The 25634-nt window shown below is 38.7% G+C and overlaps 1 protein-coding gene across 1 annotated transcript; it reads left to right on the top strand.

Moving 5' to 3' along the window:
• Positions 1-9829, top strand: LOC126067525 (olfactory receptor 2T27-like). Its single transcript, XM_049869534.1, has 3 exons — positions 1-8; positions 4147-4229; positions 8871-9829. Exons 1-3 carry the CDS (start codon positions 1-3, stop codon positions 9827-9829), a joined length of 1050 nt encoding a protein of 349 aa, XP_049725491.1.
• The last annotated feature ends 15805 nt before the right edge of the window (positions 9830-25634 follow it).

The following is a 25634-nucleotide window of genomic DNA, read 5'->3' as shown; positions in this document are numbered from 1 at the left end:
ATGTCGAGGTAGGGAAAAAAGTATTTCAGAAAAAGAGTAGCATATGGGGACATTATAATAATTTGAAAGGGTTTATGGTAACAGTGGGTACTGATAAAAGGTCTTTGTGGTTGTAGCTTATATGATAAGGGAGAGAATTGTAGGAGATGGCATTGGAGAATGTCTTGACTTGGGTTCTCTGGAAAGCAGAGCCTGAGCCAAGGAATTGGGAGGTGTCTCTAAGAAGCAGGAGTTATAGAATGAGGAGAGTGACATAGAGAAGGGGAAAAATGTCAATATAGGGTTTTCTTATCAAAGTTGCATCTGTGTACAAATGAGTTCTATTTTATTGACATTACTAAAAAAAAAAATTTTTTTTTTTTAAGGAGCATACTAAATACCTTCCAGAATTATCCAACTGAAGGACAATAGAAAGAAGCATTTACCCATCAGTTCCCGTCCCCATTAGTCAATGGTTGCTCCCAGGAGTGTTTACTTCCAAATTTGAACCCCCATACCAAGTCTAGGACTTCTAATCCAGCAGAACCTAAGTTTTAGGGTATGGGAAAAAAATTCTACATCTAATAGAGTGATGGGGGAGAGGGAGCAATCACCTTTTTGCTTCCTGGATAGATATATTCCAGCTATTGTGTCCTTGATTCAGTCATACACTACATCCTGAAGACAGCACCATACCCTGTGTGATGCTGTCCTTGAACTTGTATCTAGACGAACTTTTAATAAGGATATCAGTGTTCTATTAGGTTGGCACCTTCTGAGTGAAGTGTCGTATGATAGGATGAGTGGCTGACATGCTCCCCCCACCAAAAAATAAGTTTATTTTTCTGAACAATGTTAATGTAGGATTTCATGCCTCAGAATCAGTGGAGCCCTGGTGGTGCAGTGGCTAAGGGTTTGGCTGCCAGCCAACAGGTTGGTAGCTCGAATCCACCAGTGGCTCCTTGGAAACCTTATGGGGTAGTTCTGCTCTGTCCTATAGCATCACTCTGAGTCAGAATTGACTTGAGTATTGTATAAATTCTTGAATGGTGGCACTGTAAGAGGCACTGAAGATAGAAGAATAAAATCCATAACTAAAGCTATCAGTTTCATAAAAGAGTTTTTACCTTCTTTGAGGTGGTATGGTTTGAGGTATCAATTTACTATCAAGTGGTTAATTGATGATATTGAGTACTCAGCATTTTTGTCTATTGCTGACAGTGCAAGAATATCTGTGCTACTGGACCCATGCTTAGTCTGCTTCCCTGCATCTACAGTTACTCTTTTCATAGCCTCATTGCACAAGCACTGCGGTGTCAAAGGACAAAGGTTTGCTGACCTCTACTGGATCAGTCACCCTATCCACCTTTTTGTTCAGTGTCCCTCCAGTGGTGAATGACCTATGGTGACAGTAAAATGAGATATAAAAATCTGCCCACTATGTGCCTATCTTATGGGTCCATCTACATCTTTTTCCAGACTTCCTTATTTTTGATCTTTTAATCATGCTCTTCCAGGCTGCTAAACATCTGACTAAGCCATTAATCCTTACCTTTTAGTTTATGTATGTCCTTATTTTGGTCCATTTCTCCATTCATACAGAGTGAATAATTAAATCTCTGTCCTCTGGAAATATTTCTCCACACCAATGTCCTTCAGGACCTCCTCTGAATAGGGTCATAGCACAGCAGGATTTTTTTTTGTTTTCCCAGATCAACTTACTGACCTGACACATCCATGAGCTAGACGACTAAGGCTTACATTTTTACCTCCTCCATTACCTGATCCTAGATGAGGGGATAGGTCTGAGGTGAGGAAGAGCAATTGGTTTAACAGAGGTAAATGTCATTGTGGACTAAGCTAATGTTTCTGAATTTTTCTTACTATCTCTGAATCTGCTGAAGTCATTTTCTGCATCTATCATTTCCATCATATGTCCAATTGCTGCTGTACCTGCTCAACCTCATGGCTTGATGAATCTGACAATAACTAGCCCATGATGGGAATTCTGCTGTGTAGTCAGGTTGTCAGTCTCTATCATGGCCCAATAGCATGGTAAGGGCTGTTTTTCAAATGGCAAGTAGTGCCCTGCTGTAGAAAACATGGATCTGAACTGTGACTCTCTTTTGTGTCCTATCTGAAGACACAGCATCTTTATTTACTGCTAATACCTCTAGCAGGAGTCTGTGGGGGATATAAATGGTTAAACGCAGGACTACTAGCTGAAAGTTTGGTGGTTTGGTGGTTTTACCCCACCTAGGGAATTCCAGAACACTTAATTGTGGTCATAACCTTTACAAAGATCAACAGGCAATTGTTTGGACAGAACAAGGGGATACTGATTGGTTTAAGGTCAGGAAAGGTGTGTGCCAGGGTTGTATTCTTTCACCATACCTATTCAGTCTGTATGCTGAGCAAATAATACAAGAAGCTGGACTATATGAAGAAGAACAGGGCATCAGGATTGGAGGAAGACTCAATAACAACCTGCATTATGCAGAAGACACAACCTTGCTTGCTGAAAGTGAAGAGGACTTGAAGCACTTACTAATGAAGATCAAAGACCACAGCCTTCAGTATGGATTGCACCTCAACATAAAGAAGACAAAAATTCTCACAACTGGACCAATGAGCAACATCATGACAAATGAGAAAAGACTGAAGTTGTCAAGGATTTCATTTTACTTGAATCCACCATCAACAGTCATGGAAGCAGCAGTCAAGAAATCAAAAGACACATTGCTTTGGGTAAATCTGCTGCAAAAGACCTCCTTAAAGTGTTGAAGAGCAAAGATGTCACCTTGAAGACTAAGGTGTGCCTGACCCAAGCCATGGTATTTTCAATCACATCATATGCATGTGAAAGCTGGACAATGAATAAGGAAGACCGAAGAAGAATTGATGCCTTTGAGTTGTGGTGTTGGCAAAGAATATTGAATATAGCATGGACTGCCAAAAGAGCTAAAAAATCTGTCTTAGAAGTACAACCAGGATGCTCCTTAGAAGCAAGGATGGTGAGACTGCATCTTACATACTTTGGACGTGTTGTCAGAAGGGATGAGTCCCTGGAGAAGGACATCATGCTTGGCAGAGAACAGGGTTAGCGGAAAAGAGGAAGACCCTCAGTGAGGTGGATTGACACAGTGATTGCAACAATAAGCTCAAGCATAACAACAGTTGTAAGGATGGCTCAGAACCGGGCAGTGTTTTGTTCTGTTGTGCATAGGGTCGCTATGAGTCAGAACTGACTTGGCAGCACCTAAAAACAACAACAACAGAGACACCTCCAAAGACAGGCCTTATGATATGTTTCCAAAAAGCCACAGACTTGAAAACCCTATGGAGTAACGTTATTTTGCATTACAACAACAACCAAGAGTCTGTCCCAATTGCTTAACTTGGCAATCCAACCACAGTCATAAATAATACGTAAATGAATGAGTGTGGCTGTGTACCAATAAACCTTAATAATGGATATGAAAATTTCAATTTCATGTAATTTTTATGTTATAAAATCCTATTTTTTTTAATTTTCAAGCACTAAAAATGTAAAAATTGTTCTTAGCTCATAAGCCATTCAAAAACAAATGGCAGGTTAGATTTTGCCCACAGGCTGTAGTTTGCCAACTCTGATGTAGGTGATATAATGATAAATTAGTCATCACCTTTGTCCTCAAGAATCTGAATTCTAACAGAAAAGTACATGTACAGAAACAATATAGCATAACAAGGCAATACTTTTCCTTGAAAAATCCAATGAGTGGTATGTGGTATAAGTGTTCAGGCAATGGAGATATTATAGATTATATAAATTATATATTTGTGCATTTATACACAAGTAATTGATATTGCCTAAATGATACATATTGTTATCTTTTTTGTTTTGTTTTGTTAACAGACTGAAAATTCTGCTAATACTCCCAACTCTTTTGAGTATGTCATGTTCAATGAAAGAAGTAAAAATTTTTCGAGCCAGTGTTTACTTTTCTACTGAGGTATCTTATTTCTCCAACTTTTTTTCTAAACTATTCTTGCCTACATTTTGATTTGCCTAAGGGTAACAATTCTCATCGTTATGGAAGGAATTCAACAAAATGTTTTAATTTTCACAATAATTCATATTATATGTTAATTATTTTCTAATGCTTTTTTATTTGTGCACTTAAGTGTACAGATTCAGTCATGGTCCATTGGAATGCTTTTAGAGAAAGGAAATATTGCTCCTTCAGATGCTGTGTGTTGGGCTGAAGGTAGACAAATGGAATCTAACCCTCAGAACCAGACAATAATAAACCAAGACAGTACATCACGTTGACTTGCTGAGGAACATTATAAAGGAGCCAACATTTCATCATATAAAACTTATCCTACTGAGGTAGATATTACTAAGTCTGCATTTATAGACAACATAATAAAACTCAGAGATTTTAGTAACTTCAATAAAATTATAATTTACCACGTTTGTGTCACTCTGATCCCAAAGTTAATTTTCTTTATAATAGGTCAAGCTGCTAAAATGAAGCTGTATAATCATCAAGCTGCCACAAAAAGAAATCCTGTATAAAGCATTATCACAAAGAAGTACATAAATTGGAAGGAAGACTTTTATGGGGGGAGGAAGGAGAAGAGAGAGGGTGGTGGTGGTGGATGTGGCGATCATGCAAATTGACCATCATTCTTTAACTGAAGTTCCAAGTATGGTAGATTGCATGGCCCTGAAGGTATTTTGTCCTTTATCCTGTGCTTTTTCAGCATGGACACTATAGATATAGGACTATGTGGTTTGGAAACCTCTGAACATTTTCTGTGGTGAAGAACATCTGCTTGGGTGCATCTGGGTGGTTTCACACAATTTTCTTTAATTTTCAAAGTTGACCATTGTGATCTGAGGCATAAGTTAATTAAAGTCTTGGGACTGTGTTCCCCTAGGTCATCCACCAGAAAAGCCTCCCCAGACCCTGATGAGAAATTACTAAACAATCTGCCAAGTCAGAGTTTAGCTAATATTTAATCACCACAGTATTGTATAAAAAAAAATTTCCCGGGCTCATTTCCAAAATGTATGATTTTCCAACAACACCAAACCAATTGCACTAATTTTTCTATTAAAAAATGTGTACTGCTACATAATGAGAAGCTACATCTGGCTGCAGAAAATCTATAAGAGGTCAGAAATTCCAAGCAGCAGAGGTGACTGGAAATAAATAGAATTTAAGGTAGATACCAAACAAGGAGAAAAAAACATTCTGAACCTTGACTGGTAATGGAATTCTGTAGAGAATGTGTAGGATTGGTGTTAATGGTTGACAGGTTTTGATGATTGTGTTTGTTACAGGAAAAAAATCTGTGCCAGTCTTAGATGTGTATTTGGTAGCCTGCCCAGGATTCAGGTCTGTAGAAAAGCTATATGGAATCGTAATATTTCTGTTTGAATATCTACATGAATCATATCACCCAAATACTGTTGTCATAAATACCTTTGTCTGACCAAAATCAGTATAATATGGAGCAGGTAACACTCGTGATGCTAAGTGAAATGTCAGATAATGAGTGAGAATGGCATGCAGACCAGACCGGACCTGAACAGACCAGCTGCCATCCAGTCAATTCCGATTCATAACGACCCTATAATGCAGTGTTCCAAAAATGATATAAATGTCCTGATTTGAAAACTTTCAAAAAGGGCAATAAGGTTCTATAGGTTAACACTGCACTCCTCCTTAGGAGTGGCTCTATTTTCTTTTATAAAAAATAAATAATTTAAACATGTTCAGAATTGACTTTTAATAAATACCTACTTCATAGAGTTGAATTAAATTATAAAATATGTTTTATTGTAAAAAATTAATAAATAATTCAGAAATCCTTACTAATAGTTGATTTTTATAGTCAAAGACCATTTTCTTAGTCTAGTTATGCTATGATCCATTGTTTTTACTTCCTAATAAATGACCCACAGTTTGTTTTAGGAAATTGGTTATTAGTTAATTAGTATTTACAAAAAAGTTAAGTAAATATTTAAGTATTTACAAAAATAATAACAAAAATGAAAGCATGAATGAATTAAACACATTTGGATGCTTTCTCTTTACTTGAGTTTAATGTTTGGCTCCAGGATTATTAAACATTAACTGCTTTACACTTTTTTGGCTTTACACTATCATCTGTACTTCTAACCTGTTTGGCACTTGAAATCTCAAAATTCTAAACTCATCCCCTTGATGTACATCAATGTCTTTTATAATGGAAGATTGGAGCACACATAGAGAAGATCGTAGAACAGGGCAGTTGTAATGATGCTGTTGATCATTATAGGAGTGGGCAAGTTTTGAGCACATGGAATGTGCCACACCTCATTTGTTGGTAACACTCACCTTATGGCAGAGCTCTTTGATTATCCTTATTCTAGCAGAGCTATCTTGTCTTTTTAGCAGACAAATGAATTCAACATAAAATATCAATACACAGATTGCAAAAGACACATGGATTTCTAGGCTGAGTGAAGGAAATGGCAGGCCAAGCAATATGAATAATATAAGTATACAAGTAAGAATTCTACGAGGTTATGCAGAAATGAGAAGTTGGCAAACTTTCAGGGTTATATGGCTCAAATAGATTGAATAAAAAAAATCTAAGAATGCCAATTTTTTTCTCATTTACTTAGGCAGTGTGACTCTCACCATCTGTGGACCTGTGTTTTTAAACATGACACACCGTTCATTGCTTCAGTTCTTCACATTTGTATGAGTCGCTGTGCCCTTAATTAGACACAGCTCAAATTAAATCTTATCTAATTCTCCAGACCTATTTTACACAGACAGTAGTTCTCTCCTCTGTGTTGATATAGCATTCTAAAGGAGTCTTGGCTATACAATTTATTTCACTCCTTTGTAACTGGTGAAATATATGAATGATTCCATACCTAAATTCAGAGTTTACTGAAGACATAGATCATGTCCCAATTCATTCTTGCCCCTGCTTCAGCATCTAATAGAATATGTGTGATATATAGTGAACATTTCAGGAGATGTACAATGAAAAATGAATGGAATGTAAATGTTTTCAAGACTATTTTAGCTATTTCTTTTCTAAAATAATGTGGATATAACTTCCATCGAAATTAGTGCTTATTGCTCATTAATTATGGGATTAGCTTAATAATTACCTCTGTATTTTATATTTCAGCAGATTTATGGTGAAAGCAATGGTTATTCTTATCAGCTTAATTTTATTTCCACAAGATAATTTAAAAATATGCATTAAGAAAAGAAAGATCAACTGAAATCAGAGGATGACGTTGCTTCACACTGTGAAATTATCTGCTTCAATAGATAACAAGATTTTCACGTGTTTTGACGTATGTGCTGCATCAATATAGTTCTGATAGGAAACTCCAGTGCATAAAGAATTTCCACATGTGCAGCTGTTATTTTATTCAGTTGGGAATAGGGACTCCATTTTTTGATAAGATGACATGTGGAAAATCCTTATCTCTCATCAAGAACGCAAAATCCAGCGTGTTTGTTTGTCATATTTTCTTCCTGAAAGTGTATATTGATGAAGTCCACATAGTTGGTTCAGCTTGATTAATAAATATGTATTGGATTCATACTCTTTTCAAGTTATTATGCTGGTGTTATTGGCGTATAGATGAGTAAACATAAGCTTAGCACTCAAAATATTAAAGTTATTTGGGAGAAATTAAGTATGTGGAAAACCATAATAAAAGTATAATACTAACATCTCTTGAATGTTTACTATGTACCAGGCACTGTCCTAAGTGGTTTATTTGTAAGAACTCATTTAAGCTTCACAACTACCCCGTGAGTTCTCTTGGTTAACCTCCCTTTTTAAAGATAAGGAGATAGAGGCACAGGTAGTGACTGATGGAGCTGGGCTTTGAATCCAGGCAGTCTAGCCTCTGATACCTGCTCTTAACCTCAAAGCTACACTGTCTCTCAGCTATGCTGATAAATAATGGTAAGTATGATGCAATTAAAGGACTGTAGGAAAATAGATGGGGAATGCTTTCTTCCTTCAAGGTTTAGGAAGGCTTTTCTAGAAGAAGTTATATTTGGGTAATCCCTAAATAGTGGGAAAGGACAGCAACAATTGAGGTGAAAGTTATAATCCTAAGAAGAAATAACAACAAAGGTGGAGATGCAAGTCATATGAGGAAACCATGAGGGTGTCCATTTGGCTGGAGTTTGAGTTATGAGTTTAAAAATAACAGAACATAAGTTTTATAAGGCAGGTTGGGTTCAACTCATGGAAGATATAAAATTATAGCCTAAGAAATATAAACTTTACTAGGTAAGTAATGAAGAATATTGATGGTTTCTGAGCAGGAAAATTACGTAAATCTGACTGTTTCTATTAGTAAATTTAGGGCACCGTGCAAACTAGCCAAAAAGAGTAAAGTAAATCAATAGGATATTAAAATATTGCTAAATAATTGATTTGGATTTTTAAAATGAAATTTAATAAATTAATTTTTTCTTTCCTTTTGGCACAAGTATACCAAGAGTTAATAGCCAGAGTTCATGGATATCTGAAAATTTTGCATGCATATTTCTGGAAAGTGGGTCCACAGTTTTCAGAAGATTCTTCAGTAAATACAAAAAAGAAATAAAGGGAAGAAAGAAAGAAAAGGAAGAAGAAAGAAGGAAAGAAAGAAAAGAGAACCTCAACAATGGCTAAGAAGCAATGAAGTTAATCGGTCTTCTTAATATTTCAATTTAATAAAATTTTAGGCAACTTTCAAAAATATATGATAAAATATCTGTGATGAGACAATGGATGATATTATTTGAGAGTTAAGAATTAAGGTAAATTTTGATCTACAGATTGGTATAAGACAGTTGTTGCAATCCATTTATTTTGTTCCTTAGCCCTGTCGTGTTTATTTAGAGATATGGTAGGTGGGAATGAGTCCTCAATAACTGATTTCATCCTTGTGGGACTTTTTCCTGAGTTTCAGCATTCCATTATCCTCAACTCCATGATCATCTTCATCTACGTCCTTGCCTTCCTGGAGAACATGCTTCTGATTGTCTTGATTTCGGGGGACTCTCAGCTTCATACACCCATGTACATTCTCCTCAGTCAACTCTCTGTCATTGACTTGACATTAACTTCCACTATTATCCCAAAGATGGCCTATAACTTTTTCACAGGGGAAAGGACCATATCACGGATTGGCTGTGGGACCCAGAGTTTCTTTTATCTGTTGATGGGAATGTCAGAATGCCTCATCTTGACCCTCATGGCTTATGATCGCCATGTAGCTGTCTGCAACCCATTGCATTATCCCACCATCATGGGCCCCACTTTCTGTCTGCATATGGTTGCTACATGTTGGATTGGAGGCTCTATAAGTTCATTTATACATACAGTCTACCCTATGCATTTCCCCATCTGTGGATCAAGGGAGATCCACCACTTCTTCTGTGAGGTACCAGTCCTCATTAAACTCTCCTGTGAAGACACTTCGGTCTATCAGTTAGTGGTGGTGGTGACAAGCATTGTGCTGCTTGTTGTGCCTTTCATTCTCATCATAGCTTCCTATACTCTCATCTTTCTCACTGTCCTCCATATGAACTCTGTCAAGGGCAGGAAAAAAGTCCTGGCCACATGCTCTTCCCATTTAACTGTGGTGAGTCTCTTCTTTGGCCCAAACATATTCATCTACATGACTTTCACCTCATCTCATAGTCCAGAACAGGACCAGGCTCTCTCTGTTTTCAGCAACATCCTCACCCCCATGCTGAACCCCCTCATCTACAGCCTGAGGAACAAGGAGGTGGTGGCAGCTCTCATCAAGCTGGTGGGGAGACGTGTGGTCCCTTAGTAGACGAGTAAAATATCCCAGCTGTGAAAAATGACATGCTTGTGACCATAGGCAAGGGTCATGTTTTGAAGAATAAGCATGTGTTGTGTGGTTTCAGGAAGCCAAGGTGATAGTGGCTCTATGTAAATGGAACTTTTCATACACGATTTTTCAGGCCTCCAAAGGACGTTTCTTTACTTGTCCGGGACATTAGTAAAGTTAGGCAAAAAATTAATGAAGTTATTTTGTATTTTTTAATTAAATTTTTTTAATAATTTTTATTGAGCTTTAAGTGAAGGTTTACAAATCAAGTCAGTCTGTCATATGTAAGCTTATATACACCTTACTCCATACTCCCACTTATTCTCCCCCTGAGTCAGCCCTTCCAGTCTCTCCTTTCGTGACAATTTTGCCAGTTTCTAACCCTCTCTACCCTCCTATCTCCCCTCCAGACAGGAGATGCCAACACAGTCTCAAGTGTCTACCTGATACAAGTAGCTCACTCTTCATCAGCATCTCTCTCCTACCCATTGTCCAGTCCCTTCCATGTCTGATGAGTTGTCTTCGGGAATGGTTCCTGTCCTGGGCCAACAGAAGGTTTGGGGACCATGACCGCCGGGATTCCTCTAGTCTCAGTCAGACCATTAAGTCTGGTCTAAGAGAATTTGGGGTCTGCATCCCACTGATCTCCTGCTCCCTCAGGGGTTCTCTGTTGTGCAGTCATCGGTTGTGGCCGGGCACCAACTAGTTCTTCTGGTCTCAGGATGATGTAAGTCTCTGGTTCATGTGGCCCTTTCTGTCTCTTGGGCTCAGAGTTATCATGTGACCTTGGTGTTCTTCATTCTCCTTTGATCCAGGTGGGTTGAGACCAATTGGTGCATCTTAGATGGCCGCTTGTTAGCATTTTAAATTAAATTTAGAGTGAAATATTTGTCCGAGATTATTAGAAGCAGCCTACAAATAAAATAAGAATTCATGCTTGAGCCTCAAAACAAGCTCAATTTTCTTCGCTCAGCTTGGCATTAAAACAAGTAAGGTTATTTGAAATTCAAAGTCAAATATTAAAATGAGCTGGAATTGTGTAAACTCCAAAATCAAATATTAAAATGAACTAGTGTCATTTGTAATGGAGGATGTGAAGGAAAGGGGAATGTTAAATTACCAGATGTTGGGGTATATTTATTTGAATGTATAATAGATGCTTAAACTCACATTTCTTAGTACAAATATTATTTTATTATGTATTTGATTCCCATAATTAGTTATTATAATCCCCAAAACATATCGAAATCCCATCTCCATAACTAAATATAACCAAATGTCACCTCTAACTTCAAAGGGAAGTTAAGACCTATATCCTGAGAACTGTGGCTCACTGACTAGAATTAGAAAATCATGTGATGCTCTCCTTCTCCCCTTCCCTCCCACACTATGATTCTACCGTGCCCTTGGATAAAAATCTCAGTAAGTCTCTACGGCTGATATGCTCCCCTTTCGATAGTGAAAATTCTCTGTTTACCATTAGTTAAAAGAATTAAAAAACAAATTGCCATGGAGTCAATTGACTCATGGCGAACCCATGTGTTTCAGAATAGAACTGCATTCCATAGGGTTTTCAGTGGCAGTGATCTTCCCAAAGTACACCACTAGGACTTTCTTCTGAAGTACTTCTGGGTGGATTTGAACCACCAACCTTTTAGTTAAGTTACTAATGGTTTGCTCCACCCAGGGACTCCTAGGTACAATTTTAAGAACTTTATTAAATTGTTTTGTCTCCTTTAACTATATACAAAAACATTTTATAAAAGCTCTACTCACTCTAGACGTAATCAGGTATTAAACCAGTGGGATCATGAAGTGTAAAAAGAAAACAACTTTATTTTTTCTCATTTCTCTAGGGTCCCAGCTCATGCAACTTACTCATTCATGCCCTCTGGTCCTGCACCAGCTTAATACCTGCTGTACCTGTTCTATCTTGTGAGAGGTGGCTGCTGAGCCCACTTAACTTCATGACTCAGCAAGCCTGATAGAACCCATCTCATAATGGGCAGTTCCTGATGCAGTATCACTTGGTGATTCATAGTCAAGCGTTCCATCTCTAATACAGCCCAGTACAGTGCCAGAAATTGTCTCTCAAAAGGCAAATGATTTTCTGCTGCAGATGGCATGATCTTGCTCCAGAATCCCAGCGGTCTGTGCTGCAATTCTCCCTCTGAGCCTTGCCTTAGGATCCATACTACATCTTCTCCCAGTACTGATACATCCAACATCATAGGGTCTGTGGGGTCATGTAGCTCAAGCAGCAGGGAGCCTACTGCACCTGTGGTAGGTACCACTCAAAGCAACAATCTTCTGTGTCATCCAGTTTGTGAGCTGAAGCAGTATTCCTAGGTGTTAACGTGTTGCTTCTAAAGCCCGGAATGGTCTACCAGACCCTGTGCTTTCTTCTTTGTGGTAGGGGATGCATGATGCAGTGAATTATCTCTTGGAAGAGATATTCCAGCACTCCCCTGACAATTGACCTCCTAGAAATTTTACTGAAATGCCTTGTCCCTGAATCTTCATAGAGTTTATCCCCTATCCTCTGGAATGCACATGTCTTCCCACGGCCTCCAGTGTCCTAGCCACCTCTTGCGCATTCTGCCCTATCAACATGATGTTATCTGTGTAATGGATCAGTCTGATATTCTGTGGGATGTACAAATAATTCAGATTGATTCAGACTAAATAATAAAAGAGGGCAGGTGAGTTAGCACAGCCCAGAGACAAAACTCCAAATGAATGTTTTTTCTGTCCCACATGAATGCAAACTGCTTATATCCTCTTTCGTAATTGGAATGGAAAATAATGTGTTTGCCCAATCAGTGGCTGCTTACCAGGACACTGAGGCATTATTAATCTGCTCAGGCCGTGAGGCCCCTTTGGCACAGCAATTGTGATAAGCGTGACTACTTGTTTAATCTTGTGGTGGTAGTCTACAGTCATTCTCCAGGACTCATCCAGTTTTTGAAAGAGCCAGACTGCCATATTAAATAAAGATATGACAGGTACCACAAACACTGCATCATTTAGTATTAGGTTTTGCTTTTCTATCCTGATTAAGAGAGAAGCTTCAGATTTTTCCTTGGCCTTCCCCACTATGATAGGTTTTACCCCACAGGCCAATGACCTAACATGGGAGTTATTCCAACTGCCAAGTATATCAATTCCAATAGCAACTTTGGTACACAGGAAATGACCACTGGGTAGGCTTATGAACAATATGAAATCACTAGTTGGACTTTAGCCAGGACTTCATTTATCTGGGCTGCTCCACCCTGAAGCCCTCACTCTAACAGGATGAGTTCATGATGTTTTCAGTCTCTGGGTGTCAATATCATCTCAAACTCTGCATCCGATAGTTCTCAAAATGTTTGGGTATTTCTCTTCCGCAAGAATACCAAAAAAATCAATTCCAGCCACATCGATCCTGACTCATGGCAACCCCAAGAGTTTTAGAGTAGAAAAGTACACCACAGGATTTTCCAATTGCTTTGATCTTTTGAAAGTATGTCACCAAGTCTTTCTTTCAAAGTGTCTTTGAGTGCATTTCAACCAGGGCTTTGAATTTGCTTTTCTAAAAAGTTCCCAGGTTGTGCTAATGTTCCTGGTAGGGAGTAATATAAAGGAAATGCCTTGTTCTAGGAGTCTGCCCAAAGGACGAACAAATCTGTCTTGAACGAAGTACAACCAGAATGCTCCTTAGAAGCAAGGATGGTGAGACTGCATCATTCATACTTTGAACATGTTGTCAGGACATGGAGAAGGACGTCATGCTTGATAAAGTAGAGGGTCAGTGACAGAGATCAAGACCCTCAATGAGATGGATTGCCACAATGGCTACAGCAATGGACTCAAGCATAACAATGTTTGTGAGCATGGCGCAGGACTGGGCAGTGTTTCATTCTGTTGTACATAGGGTTGCTATGAGTTGGAACCAACTTAATGGCACCTACCAACAACAATAGGAGACAGGAGTGCTGAGTTCTAAACCTGCTCACATGCTATTACTTTGTCAGTTAAAAACGCAAATTTTCACCAGGGGTTTGAACCGGAAGGAACCATTTTGAAGCCTTTATTTGAAACACTGACCTTTCCATTACTAGCTGAATGTTTAACTGTTTGCACTACCCGGGGACTTATCAATAAATGGTCATACGTTCCTTTGGAGAATGGTTAGGGAAATAAAAACAGTATATACATGCCACGGTGTTGCAGTGTCCTTATTCCTGGTTCGATTACTTCTTCCCTCATTCTGTAAGGAATGAAAAATTGGTTAGAGTCTAGGAACAGAGTAAGGGATTGTGACTTTTTATTGGGGCAACAACTTCCATTTACAACTCTTCCATTTATCTTTTTTTGGTTGTGAACTTTAAGTATCACTCTTACTGGCTTCCTGTCTATCTTTCTCCTAAAACTGAATGTACTATTAAATGTCTTGACCACTACCCTTGGTTGCCCCTTTGACCTTGTTTGTTGTTAAGGTTGGTACAGCTTTCTGGCTTATGTAGTTAAATGCTGGCACCTTGGCCTTGGTGAGTGATGTATTCTCTGAGCCCTCTTCCAGAATGTAGTCATTTGTTGGCCCTCTGGTCTACCATAATGTATGTATTGACCACTTGCCTTCACACCTTTATTCTTTTCTCTATCATCTTTGAGGAAAACTCAGCCATTTCCACTTCACTGAGGTTTAGCCATCTCTTTTTCCAGACGTCTAGGAACAACTTAGCAGACAGTTTGATCTGTGGTCCTTGCCCAGGTGTTAAATACCATCTCCTTATCCAGTCATATATTCTGCTTAAGAACTCTTGCTTATTCAGTCTACGTTCAGGCTTCCTTCATCAAGCGCTTTCAAATTCAGCTGAAAGGTACTCCCCTGGCTTTTTTAAATTGTTGTAAAAAAAAAAAAATGTATATGTGTATGCACACACACACACACCATTTGCCATTTCAACATTTGTTGCATGTATAATTCAGTAGCATTAATTACATTCATTATGTTGTGCAACCATCACCACTATTTCAAATTTTTCCCTTATCTGTAACAAAATTAACTGCTCCCTAAGTGCTAATTCCTCCTTTGCCCCTCCCTTCCATTCATCCTAACCTCTAATAAACTTTGGTCTCTATGTATTTTCCTATTCTAGATATTTCCTATAAATAAGATTATACAATATTTTTCCTTTTGTGACCGATTCATTTTACTCAGCATAATATTTTCAAGGTTCATCCATGTTGCAACATGCGTCAGGACTTCATCTGTCTACATGGGTGAATAATATTCCACTGAATGCAGGTACTACATTTTGTTTATCCATTCATATCTTGATGGACACCTAGGTTCTTTCTAACTTTTGGGTATTGTCGATAGTGCTGCAATGAACGTTGGTGTATATGTATCAATTTGTGTTTCTGCTTTCATTCTTTTGGGTATATTCCTAGGAGTAGAATTACTGAGTTATAATGTGATTCTATGTTTAACTTGTTGAGGAACCTCCAAAGTGTTTTACACAGTGGCTGTACCATAATATACTACTACCAGCAATGGGTGAGAGTTCTAATTTACGCACATCTTCATCAATACCTGTTTTGTTGTTGTTAATGTTTTCTGTCTTTTTAAGAGGACTGGAAGTTATATCTCATTTGTGATATTGTGGTTTTGATTTGCATCTTCCTAATGACTGATGGGAACCGTGGTGATGCAGTGATTAAGAGCTACAGTAAGCTACAGCTGCTAACAAAAAGGTCGGCAGTTTGAATCCACCAGCTGCTCTTTGGAAACCCTATGGGGCAGTTCTACTCTGTCCTGTAGGGTCGCTATGAGTCAGAATTGACTCAATGACAACAGTTTGTTTCTTTCTTTCTTTTTTTTTTTTTTAATGACTAATGATGTTGTACATCTTTTCTTGTATTTATTGGCCAGTTGTATTTATTATTTGGTGAATTATCTATTCAAGTCCTTGGCCCTTTTTTATTTTCATTTGTTATTACTTTTTTAAACTGTACTTTACTTTTTCCTTTTAATTTTTATCATGCTTTAAGTGAAAGTTTACAAATCAAGTCGGCCTCTCATAACAAAAACTTATACACACCTTGCTATATACTCTTAGTTGCTCTCCCCCTAAAGAGATAGCACACTCCTTTTCTCCACCCTGTATTTCCATGTACATTGAACCAGCTTCTGTCCCCCTCAGCCTTCACATCTCCTCTGCAGACAGGAGCTGCCCATGTAGTCTCATGTGTCTGCTTTATCCAACACGCTCGCTCCTCACCAGTATAATTTTCTATCTTATAGTCCAGTCCAATCCCTGTCTGAAGAGTTGGCTCTGGGAATGGTTCCTGTCCTGGGCTAACAGAAGGTCTGGGGACCATGAGCTCCAGGGACCTTGTAGTCTCAGTCAGACCATTAAGCCTGGTCTTTTTATGAGAAGAGGTCTGCATCCCACTGTTCTCCTGCTTCTTCAGGGATTCTCTGTTGCGTTCCCTGTCAGCGCAGTCATCAGTTGTAGCTGGGCACCATTTAGTTCTTCTGGTCTCAGGCTGATGGAGTCTCTGATTGATGTGGCCCTTTCTGTCTCTTGGGCTTATAATTACCTTGTGTCTTTGGTATTCTTCATTCTCCTTTGCTCCATGTTGGTTGAGACCAATTGATGCATCTTAGATTCTTAGATGGCCACTTGCTAGCGTTTAAGACCCCAGACACCATTCTCCAAAATTGGATGCAGAATATTTTCTTAGTAGATTTTGTTATGCCAATTGACCTAGATGACCATGACCTAGATTGGCCCTGAAATCATGGTCCCCAAATCCCCACCTCTGCTACACTGGCCTTCTAAGTGTTCAGTTTATTCAGGAAACTTCTTTGATTTTTGTTTCGTCCAGTTGTGCTGACCTCTCCTGTATTGTGTGTTGTCTTCCCCTCCACCTAAATTAGTTCTTGCCTACTATCTAATTAGTAAATCCCCCTCTCCTTCCCTCCTTCTCTCCCTCCCTCCCCTCTCTCATAAACATCAAAGAATATATTCTTCTCTGTTTAAGCTATTTCTTGGGTTCTTATAATAGTGGTCTCATACAATATTTGTCCTTTTGCAACTGACTAATTTCACTCAGGAAACTCTGGTGGCATAGTAAAGTGTTACATCTGCTAACCAAGAGGTCAGCAGTTCGAATCCACCAGGTGCTCCTTGGAAACTCTGTTGGGCAGCTCTACTCTGTCCTATAGGGTCGTTATGAGTTGGAATCAACTCAGTGGCAGTGGGTTTTAATTTCACTCAGCACAATGCCTTCCAGATTCCTCCATGTTATGAAATGTTTCACAGATTCATCAATGTTCTTTATCGATGCATGTATTCCATTGTGTGAATATACCATAATTTATTTAACTATTCATCTGTTGATGGGCACTTCAGTTGCATCCATCTTTTTGCTATTGTGAACAGTGATGCAATGACCATGGGTGTACATATATCTGTTCATGTAAAGGCTCTTATTTCTCTAGGATATATTCCAAGAAGTGGGATTGGTGGATCATATGGTAGTTCTATTTCTAGCTTTTTAAAGAAGCGCCAAATCAATTTCCAAAGTGGTTGTACCATTTGACATTCCCACCAGCAGTGTATAAATGTTCCAGTCTCTCCACAACCTCTCCAACATTTACTATTTTGTGTTTTTTGGATGAATGCCAGCCTTGTTGGAGTGAGATGGAATATCATTGTAGTTTTGATTTGCACGGCACTGGGTTTTTTTTTTTTAATGGCTAATGATCATGAGCATTTCTTCATGTATCTGTTAGCTACCTGAATGTCTTCTTTAGTGAAGTACCTGTTCTTATACTTTGCCCATTTCTAATTGTGTCATTTATCGTTTTGTTGTTGAGTTTTTGCAGTAACATGTAGATTTTAGAGATCAGCCACTGATTAGGAATCTAATAGCTAAAAACTTTTTTGCAATCTATAGGTAATCTTTTTCCTCTTTTGGTGAAGTCTTTGAATGAGCATAGGTGTTTGACTTTTAGGAGCTCCCAATTATCTAATTTCTCTTCTGGTGTTTATACATTTCTAGTAATGTTTTGTGTATTGTTTATGCCATATATTAGGGCTTTCAGTGCTGTCCCTATTTTTTCTTCCGTGATCTTTATCTTTTTAGATTTTATATTTAGGTCTTTGATACATTTTGAGTTGGTTTTTGTGCATTGTGTGAGGTATGGGTCTTGTTTCATTTTTTGCAGATGGATATCCAGCTATGTCAGTCCCATTTGTTAAAGAGTGTCTTTTCCCCATTTAACTGACTTTGGGCCTTTGTCGAATATCAGCTGCTCATATGTGGATGGATTATGTCTGGATTCTCAATTCTGTTCCAATTCTGTTGTTGTACAGTACCAGGCTGTTTGGACTACTGTGGTGGTATAATAGGTACTAAAATCAGGTAGAGTGAGGCCTCCCACTTTGTTCTTCTTTTTCAGTAAGTTTTACTTATCCGGGGCCTCTTTCCTTTTCACATGAAGTTGGTGATTTTTTTCTCCATCTCATTAAAAAATGTCACTGGTATTTGGATTGGGATTGTGGTGTATCTATAGATCACTTTGGGCAGAATAGATATTTTTACTGTGTTGAGTCTTCCTATCCATGAGCAAGGTATGTTTTTCTACATATATAGGTCTCTTTTGGTTTCTTGCAGTAGTGTCTTGTAGTTTTCTTTGTATAGCTCTTTTACATCTCTGGTAAGATTTATTCCTAAGTATTTTATCTTCTTAAGGACTATTGTAAATGGTATTGATTTGTTGATTTCCTCTTCGATGCTCTCTTTGTTGGTGTAGAGTGAGCCAACTGATTTACGTATGTTTATCTTGTACCCTGATGCCCTGCTTAACTCTTCTATTAGTTTCAGTAGTTTTCTTGAGGATTCTTTAGGTTTTTCTGTGTATAAGATCATGTCATCTGCAAACAGAGATACTTTTGCTTCTTCTTTGCCAATTTGGATGTCTTTTATTTCTTTTTCTAGCGTAATAGCTCTGGCTAGGACCTCCAGCACAATGTCGAATTAGAGTGGTGATAAAGGGCATCCTTGTCTGGTTCCTGTTCTCAAGTGGAATGCTTTCAGTCTCTCAACATTTAGGATGATGTTGGCTGTTGGCTTTGAATAAATGCCCTTCATAATTTTTAGGAATTTTCCTTGTATTCCTAATTTGCTGAGAGTTTGTAATCATGTATGGGTGTTGGACTTTTTCAAAGGCCTTTTCTGCATCAACTGATAAGATCATGTGGTTCTTGTCTTTTGTTTTATGTGATGGATTACACTGATTGTTTTTCTAATGTTGAACCATCGCTGCATACCTGGTATGAATCTCACTTGGTCATGGTGAATTATTTTTTTTATATGTTTTTGAATTCCATTGGCTAGAATTTTGTTGAGGATTTTTGTGTCTAAGTTTATGAGGGATATTGGTCTGTAATTTTCTTTTTTTGTGGAGCCTTTACCTGGTTTTTGTATCAGGGTTATGCTGGCTTCTTAGAATGAGTTTGAGAGTATTTCATCTTTTTCTGTGCTCTGAAATACCTTTAGTAGTAGAGGTGTTAACTCTTCTCTGAAAGTTTTGTAGAATTCTCTTGTGAAGTCATCAGGCCAGGGCTTTTCTTTGTTGGGAGTTTTTTAATTACTTTTTCAATTCCTTCTTTTGTTATAGGTTTATATAGTTTTTCTGCCTCTGTTTATGTTTATGTAGGTAGTGTGTTTCTAGAAATTTGTCCATTTCCTGTAGGTTTCCAAATTTGTTAGAGTACAACTTTTCATACAACTGTGATATGATTCTCTTAATTTCAGTTGGTTATCACCAATCTCATTTCTTATTCAGGTTATTTGTTACATCTCCTGTTTCTCTTTTGTCAGTCTGGCCAATGGTTTATCAATTTTGCTAACCTTTTCAAAGAAAAGCTGTTGTTTTTGGTGGCTTTTGGTGTTGTTAACTCTTTCAATTGTTTTCCTGTTTTCTATTTCATTTAATTCTGCTCTAATTTTTATTATTTCCTTTCTTCTGGTGATTGAAGTTTTCTTTTGTTGCTCTCTTTCTATTTGTTCAAGTTGTAGGGATACTTCTTTGATTTTGGCCCTTTCTTCTTTTTGTATACGTGCATTTATTGATATAGATTGACCTCTGAGCACTGCTTTCCCTGTGTCCCAAAGGTTTTGTTAGGAAGTGTTTTCATTCTCATTGGATTCTATGAATTTCTTTATTCCATTCTTAATTAGTTCTATAATCCAATCTTTTTTTGAGCACAGTGTTGTTCAGTTTCCATGTGTTTGATATCTTTTCCCTGATTTTTGTGTTATTGACTTCCAGTTTTAGGGCTTTATGGTCAGAGAAAATGCTCTTTAATATTTCAGTGTTTTCAATTCTGTTTAGGTTTGCTTTATAGTCTAATATGTTGTCTATTCTAGAGAATGTTCCATGTGCATTGGAAAAGAAAGTATACTTGGATGCTGTTGGGTGGAGTGTTCTGTATATGTCTATGAGGTCAGGTTGGTTAATTGTTGCATTTAGCTCTTTCGTGTCTTTATTGAGCTTCTTTCTGGGTATTCTGGCCTTCACTGAAAGTGGTGTGTTGAAGTCTCCTACTATTACTGTGGAGCTATCTATCTCACTTTTCAATGCTGTTAGAGTTTCTTTTATGCATTGTGCAGCCCTGTCATTGGGTGCATAAATATTTAATATGGTAATATCCTCCTGGTATATTGTCCCTTCAATCATTATATAGTGTCTTTTCTTATCCTTCATGGTAGGTTTAAGTTTGAAGTCTGCTTTGTCAGAAATTAGTATAGCCACTCCTGCTCTTTTTTGATTGTTGTTTGCTTGATATATTTTTTTCCAACCTTTAAATTTTAGTTTGTTTTTGTCTTTAAGTCTAAGGTGTGTCTCTTCTGGCAGCATATAGATGGATTGTGTTTATTTTTTTTTTTAATCCATTTTGCAACTCTCTATCTCTTTATTGGCACATTTAGTCCATTTACATTCAGCGTGTTTATAGATAGGTATGAGTTTAGTGCTGTCATTTTGATGCCTTTTTTTGTGTGTTCCTGACAGTTTCATTTTTCCACTTATTTTTTGTGCTGAGTAGTTATTCTTTGTAAATCGTGTGTTCCTCTTTTTCATTGTAGTTGATTTTGTTTTTGCTGAGTCTTTGTTTTTCTTGTTTTTTAATTTGATGTGTAGGATTGTTAGACTTCTTTGTGGTTACCTTAATATTTACTCCTATTTTTCTAAGTTTAAACCTAACTTTTATCTCCCTATATAGCCTTGATTTCCTTTCCATATGGAAGATCTATGCCTACTTTATTTAAACACTTTATTTAGTCCCTTTTTATTGATTTAATGTTGTCATTTTGTATATAATGACCTATTTGTTTCCCTGTTTTGAGTATTTTTTATCTTGATTTATTTTTGTGATGTCCCTGTCTGGGTTGATATCTGTTGCTCTTTCTTGTGTTCTAGTGTTGGGTTGATATCTGATATTGTTGATTTTCTAACCAGAGAATTCACTTTAGTATTTCTTGTAGGTTTTTTTTTTTTTTAACTCCATAAGCTTCTGATTATCTGGAAATGTCGTAATTTTGCCTTTGTATTTGAGAGACAGTTTTGCTGGGTATATGATTCTTGGTTGGCAATTTTTCTCCTTCAGTGCTTTATATATGTCATCCCATTGCCTTCCCTGCATAGTTTCTGCCAAGTAGTCCAAACTTATTCTTATTGATTCTCCTTTGTAGGTGACTTTTCACTTACACCCGATCACTCTTAAAATTTTCTTTATCTTTGGTTTTGGTAAGTTGGATTATAATATGTCTTGGTAATACATGAGGTTCGGTAAGCATCTTGAATAGATTTCCTCTCATCTTTCAAGATGTCAGGGAAGTTTTCTGCCAACAAATCTTCAACCATTCTCTCTGTATTTTCTGTTTTCCCTCCCTGTTCTGATATTCCAATCACTCAAAAGTTATTCTTCTTGATAGAGTCCCACATGATTCTTAGAGTTTCTTCATTTTTAAAAATTATTTTGGGGGAGTCGGGGCCAAGATGGCGGACAAGGTGGACGCTACCGCGGATCCCTCTTGCAACAAAGACTCAGAAAAACAAGTGAATCGATCACATACGTAACAATCTACGAACTCTGAACAACAAACACAGATTCAGAGATGGAGAACGAACAAATACGGGGAAGCAGCGATTGTTTTCAGAGCCTGGAGACAGTGTACCAGTCAGGTGACCTTCAGAGCCCGATTTGGGGCAGAGCCCAGGGGGGCAGACGGCACAGACAAGTGGCCCAGCCCTAGCCCCCGAACTCATTCCGGGAGGGGGCCCAGGCGGTTTGCGCGGGTGGCATGGCGGCGCAGCCAGTGAGAGAAGTCCCCGGGAGGCAGCGACTGGTCTGGGAGCGGGGAGAGCAGCGTCCCAGCTGGGGAGATGTCCCGCCGGGATTTTGACGGGGCGCGGGCATGGCGTGAGCGAGGGGAACAGCTCCATCCCCCTGAATTGACCCCAGGGGGGGCCCAGCAGGATCGCGCAGGCGGCGCTGTGGCGCAGCCGGTGGGAGAACTCCCCGGGAGGCAGTGACTGGTCTTGGAGCAGGGAGAGCAGTGTTCCAGCCAGGGAGCCGTCCCACCAGGATTTTGGCAGGGCACACGCGTGGCGTGAGCAAGGGGAGCAGGTCCATCCCCCTGAATTGACCCCGGGGGGGGCCCAGCCGGTTCACGCAGGCGGCGTGGCGGCGCAGCCGGTGGGAGAAGTCCCTGGGAGGCAGTGGCTAGTCTCGGAGCAGGGAGAGCAGCATCCCAGCCGGGACGCGCAGTCGCAGCGCAGGTGCAGAGAGCTGCTCTGCTCTCCTGAGCTGACCCGGGGGGGGCTCAGCCGGTTCTCGGAGGCGGCGCGGCAATGCGGCTGGCGGGACAGGGAGTCCCCGGGAGGCAGCGACTGATTATGGAGTCGGGAGGGCACCGTCCTAGTAGGGGAACCTTAACCTTGTGTGTGGGGTCGACAGTGGAGGATCTGACCGTGACTCCAGCGGGCCAGACCCCCCCGGGGGCAATCTCCACACAGCCAGCACACACAGGCGACATGCCCCGCAGAAATCTCAGATAGAATAGTCATTCCAAGCAAGACAAGCAACTCTGGCTATATTCTGAGGTGCTACTCTCCAAGGTCTCTGATCCCTCCCCCACCCTCCCCAGGTGGCACTATTAACATCCGAATAGCCTGAGCCAGACGGAGAACTCTGATAGGGATCTGACTGCATTTTTTTTTTTACCGGATTTTCTGGTAAAACTAGTTTCCCAGTGATGGCTCAGAGACAGCAGTCCATATCAAACCACATAAAGAAGCAGACCATGACAGCTTCTCCAAACCCCCAAACAAAAGAATCAAAATCTTTCCCAAATGACGATACAATCCTGGAGTTATCACATACAGAATATCAATAACTAATTTACAGAATGCTTCAAGACATCAGAAACGAAATAACGCAAACTGCAGAAAAAGCCAAGGAACACACTGATAAAACTGTTGAAGAACTCAAAAAGATTATTCAAGAACATAGTGGAAAATTTAATAAGTTGCAAGAATCCATAGAGAGACAGCATGTAGAAATCCCAAAGATTAACAATAAAATTACAGAATTAGACAACGCAATAGGAAGTTGGAGGAGCAGACTCGAGCAATTAGAATGCAGACTGGAACATCTGGAGGACCAGGGAATCAACACCAACATAGCTGAAAAAAAATCAGATAAAAGAATTTAAAAAAATGAAGAAACCCTAAGAATCATGTGGGACTCTATCAAGAAGGATAACTTGCGAGTGATTGGAGTCCCAGAACAGGGAGGGGGGACAGAAAACACAGAGAAAATAGTTGAAGAAATCCTGACATAAAACTTCCCTGACGTCATGAAAGATGAAAGGATATCTCTCCAAGATGCTCATCGAACCCCATTTCAGATTGATCCAAAAAGAAAAACACCAAGACATATTATCATCAAACTTGCCAAAACCAAAGACAAACAGAAAATTTTAAAAGCAGCCAGGGAGAAAAGAAAGGTTTCCTTCAAGGGAGAATCAATAAGAATAAGTTCAGACTACTCAGCAAAAACCATGCAGGCAAGAAGGGAATGGGACGACATATACAGAACACTGAAGGAGAAAAACTGCCAGCCAAGGATCATATATCCAGCAAAACTCTCTCTGAAACATGAAGGCGAAATTAAGATATTTACAGATAAACACAAGTTTAGAGAATTTGCAAAAACCAAACCAAAGCTACAAGAAATGCTAAAGGAGATTGGTCAGAAAACCAATAATATCAGGTACCAGCACAATACAAGGTCACAAAACAGAACATCCTGATATCAACTCAAATAGGGAAACCACAAAAACAAACAAATTAAGATTAATTATAAATAAATAAATAAATAATACACATAACAGGGAATCATGGAAGTCAATAGGTAAAAGATCACAATAATCAAAAAGAGGGACTAAATACAGGGGGCATTGAACTGCCAGATGGAGAGTGATACAAGGCGATATAGAAGGATACAAGTTAGGTTTTACCTTAGAATAATAGGGGTAAATAATAAGGTAGCCACAAAAAGGAATATCAACTCCATAACTCAAGATAAAAGCCAAGAAAAACGTAACGACTCAACTAACATAAAGTCAAACACTATGAAAATGAGGATCTCACAATTTACTAAGAAAAACGTCTCAGCACAAAAAAGTATGTGGAAAAATGAAATTGCCAACAACACACATGAAAAGGCATCAAAATGACAGCACTAAAAACTTATTTATCTATAATTACCCTGAATGTAAATGGACTAAATGCACCAATAAGGAGACAGAGAGTCACAGACTGGATAAAGAAACACGATCCATCTATATGCTGCCTACAAGAGACACACCTTAGACTTAGAGACACAAACAAACTAAAACTCAAAGGATGGAAAAAAATATATCAAGCAAACAATAAGCAAAAAAGAAGAGGAGTAGCAATATTAATTTCTGACAAAATAGACTTTACACTTAAATCCACCACAAAGGATAAAGAAGGACACTATATAATGATAAAAGGGACAATTGATCAGGAAGACATAACCATATTAAATATTTATGCACCCAATGACAGGGCTGCAAGATATGTAAATCAAATTTTAACAGAATTGAAAAGTGAGATAGACACCTCCACAATTATAGTAGGAGACTTCAACACACCACTTTCGGAGAAGGACAGGACATCCAGTAAGAAGCTCAATAGAGACACGAAAGACCTACTTACAACAATCAACCAACTTGACCTCATTGACTTATACAGAACTCTCCACCCAACTGCTGCAAAATATACTTTTTTTTCTAGCGCACATGGAACATTCTCTAGAATAGACCACGTATTAGGCCATAAAACAAACCTTTGCAGAGTCCAAAACATCGAAATATTACAAAGCATCTTCTCAAACCACAAGGCAATGAAGCTAGAAATCAATAACAGAAAAACTAGGGAAAAGAAATCAAATACTTTGAAAATGAACAATACCCTCCTGAAAAAAGACTGGGTTATAGAAGACATCAAGGAGGGAATAAGGAAATTCATAGAAAGCAACGAGAATGAAAATACTTCCTATCAAAACCTCTGGGACACAGCAAAAGCAGTGCTCAGAGGCCAATTTATATCGATAAATGCACACATACAAAAAGAAGAAAGAGCCAAAATCAGAGAACTGTCCCTACAACTTGAACAAATAGAAAGTGAGCA

Source organism: Elephas maximus, chromosome 2, assembly GCF_024166365.1.
Source record: "Elephas maximus indicus isolate mEleMax1 chromosome 2, mEleMax1 primary haplotype, whole genome shotgun sequence".
In the NCBI taxonomy this organism is placed as follows: domain Eukaryota; kingdom Metazoa; phylum Chordata; class Mammalia; order Proboscidea; family Elephantidae; genus Elephas; species Elephas maximus.
The sequence above is the reverse complement of the archived record's forward strand: the minus strand, read 5'-3'. Positions and strand labels throughout refer to the sequence as shown.